Source organism: Bubalus bubalis, chromosome 5 (genome assembly GCF_019923935.1).
Source record: "Bubalus bubalis isolate 160015118507 breed Murrah chromosome 5, NDDB_SH_1, whole genome shotgun sequence".
Classification (NCBI taxonomy): domain Eukaryota; kingdom Metazoa; phylum Chordata; class Mammalia; order Artiodactyla; family Bovidae; genus Bubalus; species Bubalus bubalis.
The window spans coordinates 132,172,884-132,192,403 of record NC_059161.1 but is presented as its reverse complement, the minus strand read 5'-3'; the positions used below and the strand labels follow the sequence as shown (position 1 = coordinate 132,192,403).

Genomic DNA, 19,520 nt, shown 5'->3' with positions numbered 1-19,520 from the left:
GTTCTGACTCACTCTCTGTGCCTGGTTATCTTGGGGGGCAGAGGGGCCTGGGCGCTATGCCTGCTCCTGACACCCCTTCCTGCCCTGAGCGTGGGACACTGTGCTGATCCCACCTGCCTCCACCCTCGCGGCTTCCTGCCTCTCCAACATCTTCCTTTTGAGCTTCGGGCCCTGAGGAGAAGGGGCTTTGGACCTCCTCCCACCACCCTGTGTATGGAGCCAGCGGTCATGGGCGAGGCACAGGGCCTTTCCACCCACGAACAAATAACATCCGACCATGTTCTCAGTCTCGCTTGTAGTGAAAACAACGTTGGATGTGAGTCCTGCCTCATCCTCCTCAAAGACACGGGAGCACTCAGCACCTGGGACTGGGGCGGGGGGTTGGGCAGGGGTGTCCTATGACCGGGTTGGGGGATATAGTTAGGATTCAGTTGCCATGAATGGAGACCCCAGTGCAAACTGCTTTAAGTATAATGAGAGGTTTGCTTGTTTGACTGTTTTCATGTAACCCTCGTTCAGGGTCGGGAGCCCCTGGGGAGTCAGGCTGGACGATGCTGTCAACAGGCAGCTCTTCCCTGGGCTGCCTGGCACTGGGTGCACCTGCCCATATGAGTTCCTTGTGGCTGCTGAAACAGATTGCCAAGAACAAAATGGAATTTCCTGTCTTACAGCTCTGGACATCAGAAGTCCTAAAATCGAGGTTTCCAGCCTGCATTCTCTCTGGAGGCTTTAGGAATGAATCTGTTCCCTTCCTCTCCCAGTTGCTAGAGGGTACCAGGATTTCTTGGTGCATGGGCTCTTCCTCCATCCTCAAAGCCATCCGCTTACCATCTTCATATCACTCTCATCTCTGCTGCCATCGCCATGTCTCCTCTGACTCTGACCCTCCCGCTTATAAGGACCCTTATGATGACATTGGACCCACGCAGATACCCCAGGACAATTGCTGCATCTCAAAGAACGTCCTTCATGGATGGAAACACTCGATGCCGTCACAATGTCAGTTTCCCCACTTGATTCAGTGCAATCCAAATCCAAATCCCACCGACTGGGACTTCCCTGGTGGTCCAGTGGTTAAGAATCCAGCATGCAAAGTCTCTCTTGCCATGGAGGTGACAGCCAGAGGTTCTGGGGATTAGGGCATGGACATCTTTGGGGCTGTTACTCTGTGTATGTCCTTATTCCGTGGGAAGGCAGCATGTCTGCCCAGAATTCGAAACAATTCTCTCAAGATTTACCTCATCATGGGGAGGATTTCAATGAAAGAGGGATCAGGCCCTGGGAAGACCCCAGGGATGCCCACAGCACTCAGCTCTGTGGCTGCTGACCAGGGCAGCCAATGGGTGTGTGTGAACATTAAATCACTTGTGACTTGAATTTCACCGCAGGTCCTCCTGGTTCATAGAGGGCGAATGCCCACAAGGTGGAGGACACAGCAGACCTGCCTCCTCAAGCTACCAGATGCCCCAGCTCATACAGTCCACTCCTCCCTAATTGTCTAGTTCAGAAGGAATTGTCCCCAGTTACAGATATTTGTAACAAGAAAAAACCAGCAGTGAAATTAGGATTGTCATCCAGCCGCTCAGTCGCGTCTGACTGTGACCCCACGGATGGCAGCGCGCCAGCCTTCCCTGACCTGCAAAATCTCCCCGAGTTTGCGCAAACTCATGCCCATTGAATCAATGATGCCATCCAACCATCTCATCCTCTGTTGCCCCCTTCTCCTCTTGCCCTCAATCTTTCCCAGCATCAGGGTCTTTTCCAATGAGTCGGCTCTTCACATCAGCTGGCCAAAGTATTGGGGCTTCAGCTTTAGCATCAGTCCTTCCAATGAATATTCAGGACTGATTTTCTTTAGGATTGTCTGGCTGGATCTCCTTGCAGTCCAAGGGACTCTCAAGAGCCTTCTCCAACACCACAGTTTGAAAGCATCAATTCTTCAGCGCTCAGCTTTCTTTATGGTCCAACTCTCACATCCATACATGACCACTGGAAAAACCATACCTTTGACTAGACAGACATTTGTTAGCAAAGTAATGTCTCTGCTTTTTATTATGCTGTCTACATTGGTCATAGCTTTTCTTCCAGTGGGCAAGCATCTTTTAATTTCATGGCTGCAGTTACCGTCTGCAGTGATTTTGGAACCCCGTCGCTTCAGTCGTGTCCGACTGTGTGACCCCATAGACGGCAGCCCACCAAGCTCCACCATCCCTGGGATTCTCCAGGCAAGAACACTGGAGTGGGTTGCCATTTCCTTCTCCACTGCATGAAAGTGAAAAGTGAAAGTGAAGTCGCTCAGTTGTGTCCGACTCTTAGCGACCCCATGGGCTGCAGCCTACCAGGCTCCTCCGTCCATGGGATTTTCCAAGCAAGAGTACTGGAGTGGGGAGCCCCAGACCCCCCAAAATAAAGTCTGTCACTGTTCCCATTGTTTCCCCATCTATTTCCCATGAAGTGATGGGACTGGATGCCATGATCTTAGTTTTCTGAACGTTGAGTTTTAAGCCAACTTTTTCACTCTCCTCTTTCACTTTCATTAAGAGTCTCTTTAGTTCCTCTTCGTTTTCTGTCATAAACATGGTGTCATCTGCATATCTGAGGTTATTGATATTTCTCCTGGGAAACTTGATTCCCCGCTTGCGCTTCATCCAGCCCAGCGTTTCCAATGATGTGCTCTGCATATAAGTTAAGTAAGCAGGGTGACGATATGCAGCCATGACGCACTCTGCATAGAAGTCGCATAAGCAGGGGGACAGCATGCGGCCGTGATGCCCTCCTTTAATCATGAACCAGTCCTCTGTTGCATGCTTGTTTCTAACTGTTGCTTCTTGATCTGCACACAGGTTTTGCAGGAGGCAGCTAAGGTAGTTTGGTATTCCCATCTTTTTCAGAATTTTCCGGTTTGTTGTGATCCACACAAAGGCTTTAGCATAGTCAATGAAGCAGAAGTAGATGTTTTTTCTGGAACTCTTGCTTTTTCTATTATCCAGCGGATGTTGGCAATTTGATCTCTGGTTCCTCTGGTTTTTCTAAATCCAGCTTGTACGTCTGAAAATTCTCAGTTCATACACTGTTGAAGCCTAGCTTGAAGGATTTTGAGCATTATTTTGCTAGCATGTGAAATGAGTGCAATTGTGTGGTAGTTTGAACATTCTTTGGCATTCTTTGCCCTTTTTGGGGACTGGAATGAAAACCAACCTTTTCCAGTCCTGTGGCCACTGCTGAGTTTTCCAAATCTGCTGGCATATTGAGTGCAACAGCAACATCTTTTAGGATTTGAAATAGCTCTGCTGGAATTCCACCATCTCCACTAGCTTTGTTCATAGTGATGCTTCCTAAGGCCCACTTGACTTCACACTCCAGGATGTCTGGCTCTAGGTGAGTGGTCACACCATCATGATTATTTGGGTACTGAAGATCTTTTTTGTATAGTTCTTCTGTGGATTCTTGCCACCTCTTCTTAATATCTTCTGCTTCTGTTAGAATGTTTCTGTCCTTTATTGTGCCCATCTTTTTTGTGTGTGTGCCCATCTTTATATGAAATGTTCCCTTGGTATCTCTAATTTTCTTGAATAGATCTCTAGTCTTTCCCATTCAATTGTTTTCCTATATTTCTTTCCATTGTTCACTTAGGAAGGCTTTCTTATCTCTCCTTGCTATTCTTTGGAACTCTGCATTCTGATGGGTGTATCTTTGCTTTTCTCCTTTGACTTTCACTTCTCTTCTTTTCTCAACTATTTGTAAGGCCTCCTCAATCACTTTGCCAAAGGGGGAGAGGGAATGTAACAGCCAGGGGAAGCATGTACATCAGAAAAATAATTACCTCTGGAAGCAGAAAAAAAAACATTTCAGACACTCATCTAATCTAGAACACATACATCCCATGATTTACTAGCCCATTCCAACAACTACTGAGTACTCGCTATGTGCCAGGTACTGACGCTGGTGAATGAGACAGACACGAAGCCCTGCCTTGCAGACTTTACATTCCAGCGAAGGGTGAGGGGGAGCAGACGATGGCCACAGCCAAGAGATGTCTAGTGTACTAGCGTGGCAGCTGCTGTAGAGAAAAATAAAGCCAGGAAAAAGAACAGTGAGTCTGAGTGAGGCTGCCATGGTAAATAGCGGTCAGGAAAAGTCTGGGACACTGACATCCCAGCAAAGCCCTGAGGTGGTGGCGAGTCTGCCAAGGACACAGGGGAGGGGAGGGTGTATGTCAGTGTTGACATTTGAGCAAATTTTTAGAAATCAATGTTCAATCCTTCTCATCAGTTCTTTTCAATATTATACTGGAAGAACTAGTTAATGCAGTAAGACAAGGAAAGGAAATAAAAGGTTTACAGATTGAGGAAGAAGAAATACAATTGTTTTAGTTTGCAGATGACATACTCATATATGTATAAAATCCAAAAGAATTAGCCTAGAAGAAAAAGAGAGACACTCCTGGAACTAATAATCAATTATAGCAAGGTTGCAGGATACAAGGTTAATTACAAAAGTCAGTTGCTTTCCTATATACTAGCAATGAACTATTTGAAATTTGAAATTTAAAACACAATAAATAGCATTTACATTAGCACCCCCAAAAATAAATAAATACCCAGGTAAAAATCTAACAAAACATATATAAGATCTATATGAAGAAAACTGCAAGACTGTGACGAAAGAAAAGACCTGAATCAATGGAGAGACAGTCCATGTTCATGGACCAGAAGACTCAGTACGGTCACAATGTGTTTTTCCCAATGTGATCTCTGTAGATTTGATACAATTCTAATCAAAGCCCCACCAACCGGGACTTCCCTGCTGGTCCAGTGGTTACAAGCCCAGCTCTTAATGCAGGGGATGTGGGTTCAATCCCTGGTCAGGGAACTAAGATCTCATGTGTGGTGGGGCAACTAAGCCAGCCCAGGCAGCGCAGCTACTGAGCCCGTGCAGCATAACTAGGGTCCATGCGCTGCAGAGAAAGATCCAGCATGGCACAATGAAGCCTCAGCACAGCTAAATAAGTAAGTGAAACTGCTCTGTTACCAGAGTCAGATAAGCGCAGCTTCTCCTCCAATTATTTAAAAAACAATATCCCACCAATCAACTAACTGATTCTTTCCTGGAGAGGTAAAAGACAGAATAACCAACATAATATTCAAGGAGAAGAATAAACTTGAAGGACTGAGAGCATCCAACTTCAAGCCCTCCTATAAAGCTGCAGCAATCAAGACAGTGTAGTACTGGCAAAAGATTATAGACAGATCAGTGGGACAGAAGAGAGAACTTGGAAACAGAGCCACATAGAAGCAGCCAGGGCTTCCCAGGTGGCACCAGCGGTAAAGAACCTGCGTGCCAATGCAGGAGACACGAGAGATGCGGGTCTGATCCCTGGGTAGGAAGATTCCCCCAGAGGAGGGCATGGTCACCCACTCCAGTATTCTTGTCATAAAGAACTGGACAAGACTGAAGTGACTTAACACGCATGTAAATGCAGTCAACTGATCTTTGACAAAGAAGCACAGGCAGTACAGTGGAGCAAAGGTGGTCTTTTCAACAAACGGTGCTGGGACAACTGGACAAGAAAAATTAACACCAGGTGACTCACAGACCTAAATGCAAAACACAAAACTATGAAATTTCTAGAAGACAGTGCAGGAGAAAACCTAGATGACCTTGGGTGTGGTGATGTTGTAGATACAACACGAAAGGCTGACCCATAAAAGAAACAATTGAGGACTTCCCTGGTGGCTCAGTGGCAAAGAATCCACCTGGAGTTTGATCCCTGATCTGGGAAGATCCCATGTGCCACATAGCAACCAAGCCCACGTGCCACGGTCGTTCAGCCTGCTCTCTGGAGCCTGGGAGCTGCAACCACTGAAGCTGGCACTTCTAGAGACCGCGCTCCACAACGAGAGAAGGCACTGCGGTAAGAAGCCCGCACCCTGCAACCAGAGAAAAGCCTGTGCGGTGAAGACCCAGGCCAGCCAAAAATAAAACAAAGAAGGGCTTCCCTGATGGCTCAGACGGGAAAGAATCCACCTGCAGTGCTGGAGACCTGGGTTTGATCCCTCTAGTATTCTGGCCTGGAGAATCCCAGGACAGAGGAGCCTGGCAGGCTACAGTCCATGGGCTCGCAAAGAGTCAGACACGACTGAGTGACTTTCACTTTTCACTTTCAGCTGTCACACAGAACTTCATTAGAATGAAAAACTGTTCTGCAAAAGACAGCACCAAAAGAATAAGAAGATAAGTCACAGACTATGAAAAAGATATTTGCAAAGGCCATATCTGACAAAGGACTGTTATTCAAAAATACAGAAAGAACTCTTAAAACCCAACAAGAAAATGAGTGACCCAAATGAAACATGAGCAGACAATCTTAACAGACCCTTCAGCCGAGAAGATATGCAAATGGCATCTGAGCACATGAAAAGAGGCACTGCGTGCTTAGAGAAATGCACATTTTAAAACAATGAGATATCACTTTGCACCTACTGGAATGGCCAAAATCCAGGACCAAGTGCAGCGAGGACATCAGGCGCAGCAGGAGCTCACATCCAGCACGGGTGGGGGTGCACACAGCGCAGCTGCGTGGAGACAGCGGGGCGGCTTCTTACAAACTGCACTCTCACCATGCGCTCAGCAGCCATGCCCCTGGGTATTTACCCAAAGGAGCTGAAAACATGTCCACACAAAAGCCTGCAAAGGGTGTTTATAGCAGCTTTATTCATAATTGCCCAAACCTGGAAACAACCAAGATGTCCTTCAATAGGTGAATGGATGAAGAAACTGTGGTACATTGGACAATGGAATATTAGTCATGTAAAAAGAAATGAGCTGTCAGGCCACAACGAGACACGAAGGAAACTTCAGCGCGTATAACTAAGTGAAAGAAACAAACGAGAAAAGGCCACATACTGTGACATTCCAACCTGTGACATTCTGGAAATGGCAAAACTGCAAAGAAAACATAAAGATCAGTGGCTGCCAGAGGCTGGGGGAGGGGCAGGGAGAGATGAACCGGCGGAGCGGAGGGTGCTCAGGGCGGCGGCCGTACTCTGCACGGGACTGTGATGACGGGTGCACGTCACTGTGAACTTGTCTAAACCCCCAGCGTGTAAAGCACCAGGATGAAGCCTGATGTGAGCCAGGAGTTCCGGGTGACGACGGCTTCTCAGTGCAGGATCATCGACTGCAAGAAACGTGCCCGCCGATGCAACAGCTGGGGAGCTGTGCCTGGTGGGGGCAGGGGCAGATGGGGGTGCTCTCTACCTTCCTCTCAGTTCTGCTGTGAACCTAAAACTTGCTCTAAAAAAGAAAGTCTCCTTTAAAAAATCAGTGACAGAAACAAAGAAAATTAAAACTATCTGACAATACATGGGGAAAACAACAGATGAGAAAAATAAAATCGTTACAGTGATGAAAGCCACTTTAGGAGTTTCAAAGAATAGGAACAGCTATTGTTAAAACCCAGTCAGGAACACAGAAGACAAGTTTGAGAGATGCACACAAAAGGGGATGGGGAAGGACAGCTGAAGGAGACTGTGAGGAGACAAGGGATCCTGGAGCACAGACGGAACAGACAGGAAACGAAGGAGAAAAGACACCTCAGTGACACAGCGGAAGAAAACGTTCCTGAAGGAAAGAAAACACAGGCCACTGTCGAAAGTTTAAAACAAAAAATTGACCGTACGTGTGCACAGGAAGTCATAGGCCTTGGAGCTGCAGGCCCCTGCAGGCACCAGGCAGGCACACAGCGTCCTCCCCTGGGCTGGACCAGCTCCGACTGACCCCCAGGGCACAGGACCTGCAGGAAAGGGAGCTGGAGGCTGACAGGCAACCCAGCCCTGATGCTGTTCAAGCAGAAAGGCGACACCGGGCCTGGGGGCCCCGGCACCGGATCCAGATGGTGAGAGCGAAGAGCTGCCCAGGTGGCCCAGAGGGCAGGAACCCCTTTCAGGACAAGGCTGAAGCTGAACACCAGGAGAAGGCAAACAAACCCTGGCTCAACCCCGTGGAGAAGGTGGCCCAGCCCTCGCTAAGGGACTACGGGGGTTCTACGAGACCCCACCCACGGGTGCCCAAGCCCAGCCCAGCCTGCTGTTGCTCAGGGCGACCTTTCCACACACCCTGACTAGCTCTGTAACTCCTGGGAACCTATTTAGCCTGCGGAGCCTGTTTCCCGGGCTGTAAAATGGAGTGCTCCCAGCTCGGCCGGCTGGGGCTCCTGAGAGGACAGAGAACAGGCTGTGAGCAAAGCACCGACCACTCTCGGAAACCGGCACCTGTGGGCGGTGCCCGGCGTCTCCGTGGGACCCGGCGCGGGCCTCCTGCCAGAAGAAGCATCGGGGTTCACAGACTTCCCTCCACCCTCCCTGCCCCCCGGGGGCCTCCTCCGGGTCCAGGCCACCCGGGCACCAGCCACCGCCTCCCCAGCCTCCCTTCAGTCAGCTCACTCTCCTCCTCCCCCGCTGGAGCACCCAAAGGATGCCCCGCACTCGTCCCCCACCCATGAGCTCCGGCCCCCAGTTCCCTTCTGGGTCCTCTTTGGGGCCCTGCAAGGCTCCCCTCTCTGTCCCAGAGGCGCTCGGCTGCCCCACCGTCCTGACCGGCATCACTGCGTGTGGACCGCTCTGTCCGTCTCCGTCACACACCTGGGAAGAGCTCAGAACCAGCCCGCCGGATGGGAGGCTGAGAAGAGGCTTTGGCGAGGGGTGGGGGGGGGGGGGTCCCCGCAGCGACCTTCCCGCCAGGGGGCGCGGAGCGTGCCGCCCCGGAGGGACAAGCGCTGCGCCGGGTAGGCGTCGTGGCGGAGGCGGCCCGGAGCTGGACTTGGCGGGAACCCAGCCGTCGGACGCTGGAAGGTTCTCGAGCCTGGGCGCGAGTTCCCGGACAGGAAGCGCCGGGACGCGCGGGCCGGAGCGCGAGCAGCAAGCCCGGTGTCTCCCCGCGCCCGCCCACCGCCCTCCGCCCTGCGCTGTGCCCGCGCCGGTGAGCGCCTCACCCGGCCCCGGCCCCGCGCCGCAGGCTGTGCCGCCCGTGCGATCTAAACTTCTCTGCGCTCCAGCGCGCTCCTGAGTCTTGTTAATATGATTTTGCTGTCTGCGTCCTCACCTTTTCTCCCCATTTCCGCCCTCCTCCAGGCTCTCGACCGAGTGGGGTGCCGGGCCCTCTGTACCTACTCCAGCTCTGCCTGCACACACCCTGCAGCCCTTTCCCCCTTCTCAGTGAGCGCAGCAAAGCCAGCAAAGGGTCCTCCTTCCAGCCCGCCCCTACTCATCCCCAACCTCGGGGTCCCCTCCACCGGTAGTCGCCCCAACCCGACCTCTCAGCCCAGGCAGTCCATACTGTAAATGCTAGCCTGCCCCTTGGGCCCTCACACCCTTCCCTCACACCCTCCAGGGCAGAGTCCAGGCTCCCCCACCACCCACCTCTCAAGTAAGAGCATCCCTCACCCTTCCAGGCCTTCAGGTCCTGGGATCTCCAACGCATATTCCCAGGTTTTCTAATCTCCCCCCACCCCCACCCCGCCCGCTAGGGATGCCCTCCTCCAGGAAGACCCATCAAGCTGGCACCAATCATCCTTATGCTGTCTCCCCCATGCACTCGCTCCAGAGAGAGGGGGGACTCTCAGGAACAGAAGGCTGGTCCCAGCGGTGCGGTCAGGGCTCTGAGCTTGAGGGGGGACAGGTTTAAGCCACAGCAGGTCCCTCGGGCCCTGCAGCGGTTAGAGGAAGCTCCCTTGGGTCCCCAGGCTTTCCCTGGACAGGGAGTCCCAAAGGGCAGAGACCCAAGGTGGGTGGTGGGAGGGCGCACAGGTCCCCAGGAGGCTTGGCACAGCCTGGGGCCACCTGCAGCCCTCCCTGCCAAGAGGAGGGGCAAGCTCTAGGGAACTGGCCCTGGGGACCCTGCAGGCTTGGAAGACTAGGCCATGGGGGTGTCTGCCTGACCCCCACCTGCAGTCCACCCCGGAGGCTGGCTTTCCCAGGTGTGCGGCCTGGTGGGCTGGGCCCCAGGTGGATGAGTGCAGGGCGGGCCCCAGGCCCGTGCCAGGCGACTTCCTCCAAGCGCACTCAGTGCCGCACGAACTTGTCTCCCGGGATTTTTCCACACAAAACACGACTCCCAGGGAAGCAACCGGTCTGATGAGCTGGCTGGGCGTGCAAGCGTTCCCACCCCGCCCTCCTGGTGCCCCCGCAGTCCTGGCCCACAGCGAGGCCCCAGCAGAAGTGCTGGGCCCGGGATGCAGCCCAGGACTCCTCAGCTCACAGCAGCCGTCTCTGGGGTGAGCCCCGAGGCCAGCAGTCTCCGGACCGCCAGCAGGGTAGGTCACCCACCCTGTGCATCCCCTCTGCCCAGCGGCTCCACCCCAGGCATCACCTGGACCTTCCCAGAGACCCTCCTCAACCCCTCTCACCCCTGACACTGACTTTTGCCTCCCTCCCCAGTCTCCTCCCCAGCACTGACCTCACCCCTAGGGCTGCCTCCCGACCCGACCCCACCTCACCCCCAGGCCACTGCCCCCAGCCACCATTCCCACCTGGGACCATGTCCCCTGCCTTCAGGGACCCAGTGCCCAGGGTAAGGGTGTCCCACAGGAAGGAAGGCCGGTGAGGGTGGGCCCACAGTGACTCTGTGAGGGGAACCCAGGAAGAACACGAAGCCGCTGGGCCCCTGCCCCCCAGCCCTCCTGGGCTCAGCCCTCGCCTCACTCAGCCCACCAGGGGCCTGTCCCGGATCCCAGCCAAGCCTCCCCAGGAGGCCTTGGAGCAGGCGGTCTGGCTGGTGGGGACGCTCCAGGGAGACTTTGGGGCAAGCCCCGCTCTGCCGGGCTCTCACTCCTGCTCTGACTCCTGGGCCGCCCCTGTCCATGCAGCTCCAGCCCTCCGGGTCCCTGCTGGCCTGGACTGCCAGTTCCTCCCTGCGTCCCCAGCCCGGGCAGGAGGGCCCCTCTGAGTCAACCCCTCGGGGCAGCCCTGCCTGCCCCCACTGAGCTGAGCCCTGACTCATGTGTTGGGAACTGCCTCCCACCCCCACAGCCTGGGGGGCAGAAGCCTGGGAGGGGATCAGAGAGGGCCCAGCCAGCCCTTCGGAGGCCTCTGCAGAGGAGGGGGTTAGGGGTGACTTCCGGGGTCTATGGGATGGATATCTGGAGGGTCATGAGCCTGCGGTGGGCCCATCTAGCCTCCTGCTTCTGGGGTCTCTTGGGCACCAAGGACTTGGACAAGGACCCTGTTGAGCCCTCTTCACCCAGAAGCTCCACCCCAAGCCTTCAATCCTCAACTCTGTCCCTTGGTGCCTGAACCCTGCTAGGCCTCCCACAGGCCTCAGGTTGGCTGCCTGGTCCTCGGAGTTTCCCAGAGCACCCGGTTCCCCAGGCAGGGAGGGCCCTGGCCCTGACTCCCCGAGGTGGCCACCCTGGGACCTTTCCCAGCGCTGGGGACAGTAGGCCCAAAGGAGCAGCTGTGGCCTTTACAGGCAGGGGACAAAGGCACAGACCAGACCCCTGCTGCCCGTCCCGGGATGGGCGGAAGGCAGGGAGACGCCCAGGGCCGCTCTTCCGCCCGAATTCCACCTTGAGCAGCCCCGCCCTCCCACCTGGCCCAGGTGTCCCCGCCCCTCGCTGAGCTCAGGGCTGGGCGGTGTCGGCCTCTGAGCCAGCCCTGGGCGAGGCCAGAGGGGAGGGGACTTCAGGGACAGGGCCGCGCGGGAAGAGACGGCGAGACAGCTCGGGCTTGAGGTGGCGACGGGGCCCAAGCCAGGCCGACTGCCCCGTGCCCGCCGCCATGCAGGACGGTAACTTCCTGCTCTCCGCCCTGCAGCCCGAGGCGGGCGTGTGCTCCCTGGCGCTGCCCTCGGATCTGCAGCTGGACCGCCGGGGTGCCGAGGGGCCGGAGGCAGAGCGGCTGAGGGCGGCCCGCGTCCAGGAGCAGGTCCGCGCGCGCCTGCTGCAGCTGGGCCAGCAGCCACGGCACAATGGGCCCGCTGAGCCCGACGGGGCAGCCGAGGCGGCCAGAGGTAGGCAGATGCGGGCCAGGTGGGCACCGGAGGGCGGCAGGTGGGGGTGGCCCCAGGGGCGTGGTGGTGCCAAGGCTGGAAGCCGCAGTGGGGCGACTCCGGGTTCAGCTCCCTGACTCACCTGAGCCGCCTTGAGTCACCGCCCCGCCCCGCCAGGCGTGGGAGACGCCATGGGTGTGGCCTCTACCTCCCAGCAGGGACCCTGGGGTCCTCAGCGTGAGCCAGGGTGGGCCCCACCTGCCCCCTGTGCCCTGAGCCCCCTGCCCCAGCCAGACATGGGAGAAGTGGCACATGGCCGGCCAGCCGGCTGGGCCCATCTCGGTCGGCAAGGCCAGGACACGCACACGTCCCGCATCCCACGGGCTCACACGCAGTCTCAGAGACACACGGACATACACAGTCCCCCAGAGACACAGACACACAGAGACACAGACGCCCAGACTCTATCGTCCACCCCTGGCCCCTTGGGAACGAGCAGACAGGACGGTGAGGGGCGGAGTCTGGAGCTCCTGGAGGAGAGCCACCGCCTGTCGGTGCCAGGGTCTCCCTGCGGGATTGTGGGGCAGGGGGGTGGAGGGCCTGCCAGAGTGACCCAGATACTCCCGCTGAGAAGAGCCCGCGGGGAACGCCCTCGGGGCCAGGCAGCCCCCTGCGTGTAGAGACCCAGCTCCACTGGGCATGCATATGCATGAGTGTTGCAGCGAGCTCAGGGAGCTTCTGGAAATGTCATCCCGTCTTGCCAGGCCGCAGCAGCAGGCACCAAGGTCAGGCGCGAAGAAGAGCCTGTGGGATGTCAGGGTCAAGCCCCAGTGACAGATGCTCGAGGGCCCTTCCCAGTACTGGCCTCCAGTGCCGGTTGGGAGATGTGGGTCAATCAGCGTAGGGGCCGCCGGGTTCCTGCGTCCTCCCCAGCCTGGGCCTCTCAGCCTTGCTGGTGGCCCAGCTGGATGCCCAAGGGTCATGGGGTAGAGGAGGGAGCAGGGAGGGGTTAATTACCACCCCAGCCACCCTGGCAATTAGGGGGAAGAGGATTATAATTTTGGGGTGGGGGTAAGGTCCCCAGGCTGGGGGTGTGTCCCCCCAGACTGAGCCTCCCTGGCATCAAAGGGTTAATAGCCCCTGCCCAGAAGCCTCATTAACCAGGGCGGGTCTGCCAGTTCGGGGAGTCCCCCCAGACCTAGCTGAGCCAGAGGCTGGGAGGGGGCCCCCTCCCCTTCACCCCTGCCCTGAGTCCCTTCCGCCCAGTTTCTCTACCTTGGCCTTGGGCGGGTGGGACTCAGGAACCCCTTCCCCATCCAAAGGCCCTGCCCAGCAGGTGAAGCCACCGCAGCCGGGCTCCCGCGGTGCTGCCTGGTGTGACCTTTGCTCCGCTCCTCTCAGGGTGTTCTCAGCTCTTGCCGCCTGCCTGTCCATCCGCATGCCCGTTTAGTTGTGCCTTCAGCGTCCCTCCATTCTCCTGGCCTAGATTCGCACTCATGTGCCAGTCTGTTCACCCACCCGCCACGTTCTGGCGGTCCAGGCTTCCCCCTTCCCTCCGCCCTCCGCCCACCCTCCCTTTCCACTCACCATGCAGTCTGGCTGGCGCCTGTGCCCTGGGCTTGTGTGTGCCAGGGTTGGGGATGCCCTGCCAGGTGGGTCGGGGGCCTAACCCCCGGACACAGCGCGTCCCTAAGCAGTGCGGTGCCACCATTGTGTGGCCAAGGGCGCAGGCCAGGCCCGCAGGGGCCGTGCGGCTTTCTGGGCAAGGGGGCCGGGCACACTCCCCAGGCTGCCAGGAGGTCAGCAGGGTGAGCGCGTCTGTCCCCCCTGGGAGGCGGGGGGCTGTGGGAGGGGTGACGAGGCGCCGCCCCGCCAGCCTCAGGGTGGAGGGGAGGCGGGAGGCCAGCACCTGCTGTCGCCCCAGCGGGCTGTGCCGCCCCTGCCCCGTCTACAGGTGCATCCAGGGCTCAGTACCACACCTTGCAGGCTGGCTTCAGCTCTCGCTCCCAGGGCCTGGGCGGGGAAACCTCGGTGAGTGACGCCCCTCTAGCCCAGACTCCTGAGGCGGAGGTTCCGAGGAGGGCTGGGCTCCGCGGTCGGGAGGAGGGGCCCGCTGAGCCCCCATGCCCCCTCACTGCCGTCCCCTCCCCTCCCTGCCCCACAGACCTTCCGGCCCATCGCCAAGCCCACCTACAGCCCTGCCTCCTGGTCTTCCCGCTCGGCCGTGGACCTGAGCTCCAGTCGGAGGCTAAGCTCCGTCCACAACGGGGGTGGTGCCTTTGGGGCTGCAGGGTACCGGGGTACCCCGCCCGCTGCACCGGTGCCCGCCCGGCCTGTGTCCTTCCACGAGCGTGGTGGGGCAGGCAGCCGGGCAGATTACGACACCTTGTCCCTGCGCTCGCTGAGGCTGGGGGCCGGGGGCCCGGACGACCGATACAGCGTGGTGTCTGAGCAGCTGGAGCCGGCGGCCACGTCCTCCTACAGGGCCTTTGCCTACGAGCGCCGGGCCAGCTCCAGCTCTAGCCGGGCTGGGGGCCTGGACTGGCCGGAGGCTACCGAGGGACCGCCCAGCCGGACCATCCGTGCTCCTGCCATGCGGACCCTGCAGCGGTTCCAAAGCAGCCACCGCAGCCGTGCAGTGGCTGGGGGCGGGCCCGGGGGCGTCCTGGAGTCCGTGACCCGCGCACCCTCTGTGCGCAGCCTCAGCCTCGGTGACTCGGGCCACCTGCCGGACATGCGCGGGCTGGACAGCTACGGCGGCCACCGCACTCTACAGAGGCTCAGCAGCGGGTGAGCTGGGCCGGGTTTGCGGGGGTAGCCTCTGCCACAACCCCAGTCCATCCTCAGATCAGCCTAACCCGGCTCTTGTCTCTGCAGATTCGATGACATCGACCTGCCCTCAGCAGTCAAGTACCTCATGGCCTCAGATCCCAACCTGCAGGTGCTGGGAGCTGCCTACATCCAGCACAAGTGCTACAGCGACACAGCCGCCAAGAAGCAGGTGGCGTCCCCGCCGACTACGCCCCCGGCCCGCGTCCACTGTCCTCTGCTCCCTGACCACCCGCGCTGACCCCCAAACTGACTGGGCAGACCTGGGCCTACCCAGAGCATGCCCAGCACAGGCAGGGTGGGAGGGCTGCACTTACACATGTCCAAATACACACGCTGACACCCGCACACCTCTGCGCACACCTGGATATAGACACACACGCCTATCACTGTATACACCCGCACACCTCTGCACACACCTGGATATAGACACACACGCCTATCACTGCCTACACCTGCACACCTCTGCGCACACCTGGATATAGACGACACACACGCCTATCACTGCCTACACCTGCACACCTCTGCACACACCTGGATATAGACACACACGCCTATCACTGTATACACCTGTACACCTCTGCACACACCTGGATATAGACGACACACACGCCTATCACTGCCTACACCTGCACACCTCTGCACACACCTGGATATAGACGACACACACGCCTATCACTGTATACACCCGCACACCTCTGCGCACACCTGGATATAGACGACACACACGCCTATCACTGTATACACCCGCACACCTCTGCGCACACCTGGATATAGACGACACACACGCCTATCACTGTATACACCCGCACACCTCTGCGCACACCTGGATATAGACGACACACACGCCTATCACTGTATACACCCGCACACCTCTGCGCACACCTGGATATAGACGACACACACGCCTATCACTGTATACACCTGCACACCTCTGCGCACACCTGGATATAGACGACACACACGCCTATCACTGTATACACCCGCACACCTCTGCACACACCTGGATATAGACGACACACACGCCTATCACTGTATACACCCGCACACCTCTGCACACACCTGAATATAGACGACACACACGTCTATCACTGTATACACCTGCACACCTCTGCACACACCTGAATATAGACGACACACACGCCTATCACTGTATACACCTGCACACCTCTGCAAACATTTGCACATGTACGTCCACATCTTTTAATGCATAACCCGCCTACATCTGGACACCTTTGCGCACACCTGCACACCTCTGCACATACCCATCCATCGTGTGCACGCTTGTTAACACCCGCATGCCTGTGCCCGCAGGCCCGCAGCCTGCAGGCTGTGCCCAGGCTGGTGAAGCTCTTCAACCACGCCAACCAGGAAGTGCAGCGCCACGCCACAGGCGCCATGCGCAACCTCGTCTATGACAACGCGGACAACAAGCTGGCCCTGGTGGAGGAGAACGGCATCTTCGAGCTGCTGCGGGCACTGCGGGAGCAGGACGATGAGCTCCGCAAGAACGTCACAGGTGGCCTGGTCCCCACCCGCTACCCTGCCCCTCTCCCACCCCACTCCCGCACCTCCCACCGCCTCTTCCCTCGGCCCCCACAGCCATTCCTTGGCACGTCTCTTTAGAGCCAGCCTCCACCCCAGGGCTCACGTCCCCAAGGGTCGTCCTCTCTGCCCTACCGCAGCCCTGTGACACTCTGGGTCACACCCAGGCTGTCCCCAGGAAGGCTGGTGGGTGAGGCTGGCAGTGCCCTGCAGGGAGAGGTCAGGAGCCTCCTCCCTACCACCTGAGGAAGACAGAGGGGCCAGAGGCCTCGGAGGTCCCCAGAGGTGGTCCCTGACCACGACCGCGGCCCACCCACCACAGGGATCCTGTGGAACCTGTCCTCCAGCGACCACCTGAAGGACCGCCTGGCCCGGGACACGCTGGAGCAGCTCACAGATCTGGTGCTGAGCCCCCTGTCGGGGGCGGGCGGGCCGCCCCTCATCCAGCAGAACGCCTCTGAAGCCGAGATATTCTACAACGCCACCGGCTTCCTCAGGTGCGCCAGGCGGCCTTGGGACCCTGAGGTCTGAGGGACAAGGCAGAGCCACTGGGTTGCGGGGGACGGGGCACTGGAGGAAGTGGACAGATCCAGCAAGGCAGAGGTGCTGACCCACGAGTGGAGTGGGTAACCAGGTGTCCTCCCCCCAGCCAGATGTCAACAGACTGCAGGCTCAGGTTTCTTTAAATCAGGGACTTGATCTGACATTTCTAACCTGCCCCCACCCCGGACGGTTTGAGGAGTGGATGGGGGTAGGCGTGCAAAAGCGTGGGAGCAACAGTGTCCAACAGGGACCAGGAGCAGGAGGTGCTGGGGGCGGGCCCAGCGTGCGGCGGGGAGGGAATCGGGGCCCAGGAGCTCAGCCTCGGGTTCAGCTCGCTGTGGGGTGGCTCTGCCTGGGGTCCCTGTGCGGGCCTCTCACCTGTCTCCACCCGCAGGAACCTCAGCTCTGCCTCCCAGGCCACTCGCCAGAAAATGCGTGAGTGCCACGGGCTGGTGGACGCCCTGGTCACCTACATCAACCATGCCCTGGACGTGGGCAAGTGTGAGGATAAGGTGAGGGTCGGCCTGGGCCCGGGGGCCCCGGGGGCGCCAGCCCGCCCTGACCGCGGCCCCCTCCATCCACAGAGTGTGGAGAACGCCGTGTGCGTGCTGAGGAACCTGTCCTACCGCCTGTACGACGAGATGCCGCCCTCGGCCCTTCAGCGGCTGGAGGGCCGGGGCCGCCAGGACATGGGGGTACCCCCAGGCGAGGCGGTGGGCTGCTTCACTCCACAGAGCCGGCGGCTCCGAGAGGTGGGCCCAGACTGGGGCGGGCGGGCAGATGCAGTGGTCCCGGGCGACCTCAGCTGACCCTCCGTGCCCTCCTGCCCAGCTGCCCCTCACGGCCGACGCGCTTACCTTTGCTGAGGTGTCTAAGGACCCCAAGGGCCTCGAGTGGCTGTGGAGCCCCCAGATCGTGGGGCTGTACAACCGGCTGCTGCAGCGCTGTGAGCTCAACCGGCACACGACCGAGGCGGCAGCCGGGGCGCTGCAGAACATCACCGCAGGGGACCGCAGGGTGAGGCGGTGGGGCCAGGCCGGGCAGGACGGGAAGGCAGGGGCCGCTGAGCGGCAGCAGGGGCAGGGGGTCAGCGCCCCAGACGGCACGGGCCTCGGCTCCTGAGGACGTGGGTTCTGCGCCAGACTTGAGGGAGGAGCCAGGAGGTCTGGGCTGGCAGGGCCTGACCCGCGGGCAGCTCGGGGCACCAAGCACCTCACTCACCGCCCTCCTCCTGCCGGCAGTGGGCGGGGGTGCTGAGCCGGCTGGCTCTGGAGCAGGAGCGCATACTGAACCCGCTGCTGGACCGAGTTCGGACCGCTGACCACCACCAGCTGCGCTCACTGACGGGCCTCATCCGAAACCTGTCCCGCAACGCCAGGAACAAGGATGAGATGTGTGAGTCCGGCCGTCCCACAGCCTGGGTTCCACCTCCCCTGTGGACCAGGCGCTCGCCTGGATTCTGCCTTTACTGCTGCCCTGGGGCCAGCTTCTGGGAGGCTGGGGTCAGTGGACAGGCAGGCGCGCCAGCTCCCTGGGGGAGCAGGGGACGGCAGGTGTCAAGGGCGCGGCGGGGGGAAGGGCGGTGGAGACCCACCTCCCCGACCTCCTGGCAGCCACCAAGCTGGTGAGTCACCTGATCGAGAAGCTGCCCGGCAGCGTGGGTGAGAAGTCTCCTCCAGCCGACGTGCTGATAAACATCATAGCTGTCCTCAACAACCTCGTGGTGGCCAGTCCCGTGGCCGCCCGGGACCTGCTCTACTTCGACGGGCTCCGCAAGCTGGTCTTCATCAAGAAGAAGCGGGACAGGTCAGGGCCCAAACCCCATGCCCACCCTGCCCCCCCGCTGCCCCTGCCTTCCGGCCGCGCCTGTCACCCCGCTGACCCCTGCCCCCCACCCCCCAGCCCTGACAGTGAGAAGTCCTCCCGGGCGGCCTCTAGCCTCTTGGCCAACCTGTGGCAGTACAACAAGCTGCACCGAGACTTCCGGGCGGTACGTTCCCGTGGCCCAGGGCAGGCGGGGCTGCAAGTGTGGGGCACGGAGGCGGGATGGCAGGGAGGGACAGGGAGGGAGGGACGGCAGGGAGGGACAGGGATGGAGGGACAGGGAGGGACAGGGAGGGAAGTACAGCAGGGAGGGACAGGGAGGGAGGGACAGGAAGGGACGGGGAGCCACGTTGCGCAGGAGGCCTGGACGACCGGGGCCTGCTGCCAGCACACTGGACGCGGGCAGCACAGCCCTGACTCGGGGTCCCCTCTCCATTGCAGAAGGGCTACCGGAAGGAGGACTTCCTGGGGCCGTAGGCGAAGCCTTCCTGGAGAAGGAGAACGCGATGTGACCCAGCGTCCTGGGAAGGGCTCAGCTCAGGGCTGCTCACCAGCCGGCCTGGAGGAGAAGGTTGAGGATGGCCCAGGGGCCTCTCACTGGAGCCCTGTCCACATGCAACGTGAAGGCCTGGGCCATGGGGGAGGGGATCAGGGGCTTGCAGCTGGGGAATTGGCTTCTGCGGGGCATGGGGGGGCAGGGCTGGAGGCTGCCCTGATGCGTGGGGTGGTGGCCAGGTCACACTGGAAGCGGTGGTGCTGGCTGTGGCCCCGCGGTGCCTTGGGACAGCCAGCAG

At 59.0% G+C, this 19,520-nt stretch overlaps 1 protein-coding gene across 1 annotated transcript; it reads left to right on the top strand.

The window, feature by feature from the left end:
- The first annotated feature begins 10,156 nt into the window (after positions 1-10,156).
- PKP3 (plakophilin 3) lies at positions 10,157-19,309 on the top strand. The gene is made up of 14 exons (XM_006046920.3): positions 10,157-10,312; positions 11,811-12,006; positions 13,940-14,016; positions 14,150-14,775; positions 14,863-14,986; positions 16,129-16,333; positions 16,682-16,856; positions 17,297-17,414; positions 17,487-17,654; positions 17,734-17,919; positions 18,144-18,297; positions 18,516-18,708; positions 18,805-18,892; positions 19,168-19,309. The coding sequence occupies exons 1-14, from the start codon at positions 10,232-10,234 to the stop codon at positions 19,201-19,203; spliced, it is 2,427 nt and encodes an 808-aa protein (XP_006046982.3). The 5' UTR covers positions 10,157-10,231; the 3' UTR covers positions 19,204-19,309.
- Positions 19,310-19,520: the final 211 nt, after the last annotated feature.

Coding starts and splice junctions, on each gene's coding strand:
- PKP3 (XM_006046920.3), top strand. CDS start 10,232: ATGCAGCCCAGGACTCCTCAGCTCACAGCAGCCGTCTCTGGGGTGAGC. Junction 17,655..17,733: donor AGAGCCGGCGGCTCCGAGAG/GTGGGCCCAGAC, acceptor CCTCCTGCCCAG/CTGCCCCTCACGGCCGACGC. Junction 18,298..18,515: donor CAGGAACAAGGATGAGATGT/GTGAGTCCGGCC, acceptor ACCTCCTGGCAG/CCACCAAGCTGGTGAGTCAC.